General features: G+C 58.9%; 1 protein-coding gene across 3 annotated transcripts in view; it reads left to right on the top strand.

Annotated features, from left to right (window-relative positions):
- Window positions 1-6,261, top strand: part of PXK (PX domain containing serine/threonine kinase like) — a 50,227-nt gene that overhangs the window by 37,193 nt on the left and 6,773 nt on the right. For 2 of the 3 annotated variants that reach the window (XM_074284253.1, XM_074284255.1), the window contains exons 12-17: window positions 441-519; window positions 933-981; window positions 1,750-1,827; window positions 2,476-2,562; window positions 3,258-3,327; window positions 3,613-3,675. In XM_074284253.1, the coding sequence (XP_074140354.1) occupies window positions 441-519; window positions 933-981; window positions 1,750-1,827; window positions 2,476-2,562; window positions 3,258-3,327; window positions 3,613-3,675 (426 nt within the window). The remainder of the gene's footprint in view (window positions 1-440; window positions 520-932; window positions 982-1,749; window positions 1,828-2,475; window positions 2,563-3,257; window positions 3,328-3,612; window positions 3,676-6,261) is intronic. The other variant, XM_074284254.1, reaches the window with a different exon arrangement.

Below are 6,261 nucleotides of genomic sequence, written 5' to 3'. Positions count from 1 at the left end.
CGAAACACCCCAGAACTTCTCAGGGGCGACGCTGGGGGCGGGGTCATGCTGAGGGGGGCATCCTGGACGGGGGACAGCCTTGCTTAGAGCTCCGCCCCCACGGTTGCCAGGATCACATGATGGCCGTGCTCTCTCAGGTCAGTGTGGCTGATGATCCAGCCCCAGCTCCAGATGATGAGGAGCGCTTTGGAAGCCTTAAAGTAGATGGCGTCACTCTTGCCATCTCAGGCTTGTGGCCCTTCTCCTTGTGGGGGCGGGCCCTGTCTGGGAGGGAAGGCCCCACACGGACAGGATCCAGCTTCCGTCCCCACACCCTGATTCCTACCCCAGCGGGGGGCTGCCCGCGCTGCTCTCCCGCTCACTCACGCAGGATGGATCAGCCAGCAGAGGCTCGTCTCGGTGCCGGGCCCCTGGGTAACCGGGGGTGTCTCTCTCTGCAGTGGCCGTGCTGGAAGTCCTGCTGTCTCAGGAAGCCTGTAAGAATGGCATGCCCACCGTCGCCCGCCTCTTACAGATGCCGTAAGTGTGAGGGGCGAAGAATGAGTCTGGGGAGGGAATGTCAGGATTTCTGGCCCGAGCAGAAAGGATTGATGGTTCATCCCAATGGGCTTGGCCTGGGCCCTCTTGGTGGCCAGTGAGAATCAGACTGGTTTGGGTAAGGCCTGGTCCTTAAGAAAATAATCCCCAAGATATCATGGAAGGGTTCAGAGGTACAGAAGATAAAAAATGCTCTTAGAGCATCTGATACCCTATGTGGAGGGAGGGGGGAGAGGGGAAGGAAAGGAGGGAGGGAGGGAGGATTCCCAGTACCAACCAAATCACAAGCACAGAGGAAAGGAGAAGAGATCTGAGGTTCCCATGAATGACCTTATCTTCTTGGTTGTGAATGAATAACTGGATTTAAAGTCTGTTTTGTTTGTTTGTTTCTGCAGATTGTTCAGTGATGTTTTGTTAACCAGTTCAGAGAAGCCGCAGTTTAAGGTAACGTGGGCCTGTGGGATCTGGTCACCAGGGGCCCGTTGGGGGCTCGGCGGCTCTGTGGGGCCAAAAAAGAGAAAATGGAGGAGCTGAATGGGGCTCGAGGGCTCTGGGTGCCTTTAAGGGAGTCCTCTACATTAGGAGATTCCACACTGCAAAGGAAAAGGATTTTCTCCTGTTAATTCTCTACCCCCAGAACCCTCAGCCACCCCATTGTTTCTCAGGGGTGTTTGTGGGCTTGCTTTGCCGTGTTCTCTCCCCCTCCCCCCGGTCCCTCCATCACAGCTGCACAGCTCAAGCGGCCTCACTCCTCCTGACCAAAACCTGTACGTTCTGGACTAGAGGCACCAAGCCAGGTTGACCAGCGTCGGGGTCTGGTCCTTGGACTCTGGAGCTCGGGCTGCAGGAGCTCTGCTCGGCTCGCTCCCCAACGAGGAGCTGGCACGCCGAGCTTGGAGGATCCTGGGCAGAAAACTCTCTGCTCACCGGACGAGGGTCGGGGCCAAGGCCGCTTAGCCCTGGGCGACTGAGCAAGATCCCTGGCAGCCCAACCGCCCGAGCCGCAACGTCTCGCTTTACCGCTCTCTGTGAAAGGGTCGGGCAGCCGAGCACCCTGAGGGCCAGGCCGGGCCGGATCGGCCGTTGGCAGCGTCTTCCTTGTTTGCGGTGGCTGCTTTGTTCCCAGCCACGAGTGCTCCTAGGAGGAAAAACGGGCACGGCTCATGTCTGATCCGATTGTCCATATGGGTTTCTCTGTCCTTTTCTGTCCAGATCCCCACCAAGTTAAAAGAGGCATTGAAGGTCGCCAAAGAGTGCATAGAGAAGCGGCTCGTTGAAGAGCAAAAACTGGTACAGGGTGCACGTCGTTCACTGTTTTGCGCTGTCCCCCAACCCCCTTCCCCCTTTTAGGAAAGGTGCAGCCGGGGGGGGGGGGGGGGGGGGGGGGGCGCGGTTAGAGTGCACAGAGCCTAAATTCACGCACCTGCTCAAGGCTAGAATGCACTCCCTGGGGTGGAGCAGGGTGGGTCCGTGGATAGATGGATGAGCGGGATATTTATTTAGTGCTTACTTTAATCTAGTCACCTCATTAAGACCTGGGGACATAATAACAAGTTCTAGCTTGGAGGGCTGGGTGTTTGAATGGGAGAGAACAAGTGGAGGGCAGGGGATGGAGAGGTTTCCCCACTGAGGCAGGACTCCTGGTGTGGGAGGTGGAGAAGCCGAGGGTTGGCAGGGAAGGGAGATGGCGCTCCCTTACAGAAGTGCAGCCTCCATCATCAGTAAATGGTGTTTCCTTTTCTAAGGACCAAAACCAGGGAAAACCAGACTTTTCCCAGCCTCCCCCCAGGCCCCAGCACAGGGCCTGCCTCCAGCCGGAGCTTAATAAATGCTCATGACTTGAGACACCCTCCAGGGTCATAGAGTGGCTCTTACTGGGCAGGGGCATCCATCTGAGGCTCAGAACCTGACGATGACTCCCCCTTGTTTTTCCTAAAGCTTCACCAGCACCGGAGATTGACAAGGGCCAAGTCCCACCATGGCTCTGAAGAAGAGAGGAGGAAACGGAAGATTTTGGCCCGGAAGGTGAGAAGGGTCTGGGTGGCGTAGCTGGCTGGACAGTGAGGGCGACTTTCGGGGCCATTCTGTGTCAGAGGGGCCGGCCCCTCGATGCTGGGCATCTCCGAAGCGCTGGGGTGCGGCTTTGATTATTTACAAAATGCATGAAGCCCACCGGAAAATGGGCTGTCTCGCTTCGGAGACCATTCTTCTTTTACCCTTTCAATTTTGTGAGTGTGACAGAGAAACACAGGTGCAGAGAGACACACAGAGATAGAGCGGGACCCAGTGGGCTCGCTGGCAAGGCCCATGAAGCTCACCTCCGAGTCGGTTTAAGTACACAAAATACACAAGATGTGCACGTACAAATGATTGTTATTTCAAAAACAGATGCTCCATGTTAGGAACCCCTAAATTATGTGATCTCTAATAACGTAAGGACCTGGTGTCTCTGTCAGTGCAAAAAATATGAGAATTTTACTTTGAAAAAAGGCTTTTCTTCTTCTGGCTTTAAAAAATGCATCAGTTAACGCAGCTCGATCTTCCAAGATATTGTTACGTTTCGGGCCTTCAGGTGGTAAGTAAGAGTCCCAAGGCTCGAGGAAGCCTGTTGGATTTTAGCCTTCTTGGACACGTGAGGCCGCAAGGACCGTGTTGGTTTTAAAGTCTGCCCCGTTTTTGGCTCACTGGCTCACTCCTCCTCCTGCCTTTTTTATTTAAAGAAATCCAAGCGCTCGGCCTTTGAGAGCAGCGAGGAGCAGTCGGTCAAGTACAGCAACTCCAATAATTCAGGTAAGTTGTTCCCGTGGCCGCCAGGCTTGGGGGTCTCGGGCCCAGTGGAGGCTTCTGGGCGCCCTCGTTTCTGAAGGTGGAGGTGCGCAGGAAGGATGAACGGAGCGATGCGAGGAGCAGAGAAAGACAGGTGGCCCTGACGTCCAGCAATAAGTGGGTTTTGTGTGGATATTGGGAATTCTGTCACCACTAAAACGAGAGGTTGGCGTCTCGCTCCTGCCCTCTGCTAATGCCCGATCTCCCTCACTCTCCGTTAGTTAACTGAGATTCTTTGTTTTGTCTCAGCAGGATCTGGGGCAAGCTCCCCGCTGACCTCCCCCTCGTCTCCAACCCCGCCCTCGACAGCAGGTGAGTGTCAAACGCTTTTTAACTTCTCCTTTAAAACTAACCGGAGCGCTGCTCAGTTGAAAAATAGTGTTTTTCTGCGAGCTTTTGCATCCTTAGAGCAGGAAGTGTCTGAACAAGAGAGCACTGATTTGGGGAGCAGATGGCTTGATTCTTCGTATTTAAACATGCCCGTGGTCCTCCTTGGAAGCACTGCCTGTAAATACGGTTCATGTTGGCAAGGAAAAGTCTGTCTTCCATATTTCCATATGCATTATGAGCCTGGCTGGCGGTTATTTCCCTTTTGTGCATAATGGAGCCGATCGGTGCCGGGAATGTTCAGGGACCTTGGGCGGCCCGTTCCGTTGCCGAACCTGAGGTACCGCCGAAGCCTGCACGTGTTCCGCGCTTGTTATCCCAGCAGGCGCCACTTCCACACACGTGCCACCAGTTCTTATTCCTGGGCAGGGTTTTCCGCCCGAGTTCAAACATGGGGCCGTCCCACCTGCTCAGGTGCTTGCGCTAGTTCTCACTTCGGGAGATTTTCCACTTGGAACACGGCTCCAGCTCTTCTCCTGCCCGGGTTCACTCTAACACCGACCTGCTGCTTTCCCCGTGTTCAGCCGCTGACGGCTCCCTCTGCTCTAGGGTTTCCCTGGGTCACTCTTCGTTCCCGTTTCTTGATCTTTATGCAAAGTTGCGGCCGCCTTTTGCTCCGCTGATGTGTTCCGGGGACCGGAACCTGCTGAGCGGCCTTAAGTGTCTGTTCTGTGCCGGACAGGGGGCGGAGAGCAGGGCCGGCCCCGCCCTCACGGAGCCTGCAGCCTGCTGGGCCAGAGCCGGCGGCTGCAAAGAGCTTGGGCTGAGCTTTCTCCTTAAGGGCGGTCCTCCAGGCAGATGGGGACCTTGCCGGGGGATGAGGGCTTCCCATGCTGGGAGAGAAGGATGGCATCTGTCTCCCCTGTCCCCGCCCCGCCCAAGCAAGGTCATGTGATTACGCCAAGGGCTTTGCGGGGCCAAGGGGAGGGGCCGTGGTGAACCTTGTGTCTCCCCAGTCACACCCGCAGGTTGGGTTTGGTCCCAGATACACTGGGTCTGCCCCCCAAACCGAGGCTCCCAAGCCTTCACCCCGGGGCTTAGCTTTAATGGTCACTGGGCGCAGCGGGGGCAGGACAACCGCAGGCCTTCCCCGCTGGGGGGCCGCCTGCTCCACCCCTGGGCGGGAGGTCTGGACCGGCGCGCTCCCTTTGACCCACAAAACCAGCTGGTCAGGACTGACCGGCCGATGAAAACGCTGGGGCTGGCACAGGGAGGGGAGTCTGGTTCTCCCCCGCGCAGGGCCCAGCTTCTCCCTTGGGGGTCCAGGGCTGACCCGCACACAGGGCCCGATCACTCTGGCCTGGCCAAGGCACGGGGCGGGGAAGCCCACCTCCACGGAGGCATCGTGACGAGCACACTCTGTCTCTTACCTGCCTATTTCTAGAAGCTCCTGGATGTGTCTGGCGGGGGCAGGGTCTCTTGGCCCCCTCCCCCACTGATCTAATTCTGAAGTACCCTGTCCTAGATGCCCCTCCCCCTCAGGGGTCCTGGCCCCACCCCCCTTGGTGCTGTCTGGTAGGAGCCAATATTTTGACCCAGAAGCCCTAGAGGACTCCCCCTCCCCCCCCATTGAGCAGAGAGGCTGCGGCCCGTCCTCCTCTTCCCGACTCCATCCGAGTGCCCGCTCTGCGTCCTGGGCAGCGCCCGGCACAGCCTGGCACGGCACCTGGCCTTCCCCGTGCCCTCGGCCCGTGGGCATCCGGCCTCTACCGAGCAGGCACTTGAGGCCCCCAAATCCGGGGCCCAGCCTTGGGGGGGAGGGGAGCCTTGTCCTCCCACCTAGCGGGGGCGGGGCCGGAACCGGTGCTGAACTGGCGGAGGAGGCTGCAGGCTCCGAGGGTCCCGCGGTGGGGGGAGGGGACCCCAGTGGCTAGAGGCTCTAGGAGGCAGTGCAAGGGGTCTGGGGGCGGAGCCGCCGAGTTCATGGGGGGGCGGGGCGGCCCAAGCGGTCACTCAGCAGGGGGCGTCCCAGGCTAGATTAGAACTCATTGCCACAGGCCTCCTTGATTGCGGCCGGCGCCCCCTGGCGGCCTCTTCTGCAGTGCCAGTAGACAGTGACTCCCCAGGGGCTGCTGAGCCTAGCACAGGTGGAGGAGGGGCAGGGAGGAGCCTCTGGGGATCCCCACAAGGGACAGGGGGGGGGAGAGGAGGAAAAGCAGCGAGCCTGAGGCTGCGGGCAGGGCGGCAGGGAGGGGCGGCAGGGAGGTGCTCAGATTCCAGGAGATGCTGGAGGATGCTAAGAGATGCCAGGAGACGCTGAGGGACAGGGGTGCTGGGCTCTGCGGCTTGGGTGCAAGGTCAGAGGTCAGAGTCTCTACAGGAGCAAGGGGGAGCCAGCGGCCAGGCCGGGGCAGAGGCAGGCAGGGAGGGGGGCTCCCTGAGCCCCCTGAGTCAGGACTGTGGGGCAAAAGCCCCCTTTTCCCTCTCCCACTTCCCAGCCTCTCGACCCGCACGGCTCAGCCCAACCTTAGCCACGGGGGCTGGGAGGCCCTCAGAGCCTCGTGCCCTTCT

This window comes from Sminthopsis crassicaudata, chromosome 1 (genome assembly GCF_048593235.1).
Source record: "Sminthopsis crassicaudata isolate SCR6 chromosome 1, ASM4859323v1, whole genome shotgun sequence".
Classification (NCBI taxonomy): Eukaryota; Metazoa; Chordata; class Mammalia; order Dasyuromorphia; family Dasyuridae; genus Sminthopsis; species Sminthopsis crassicaudata.
This window is presented reverse-complemented; position numbering and strand designations above follow the sequence as displayed.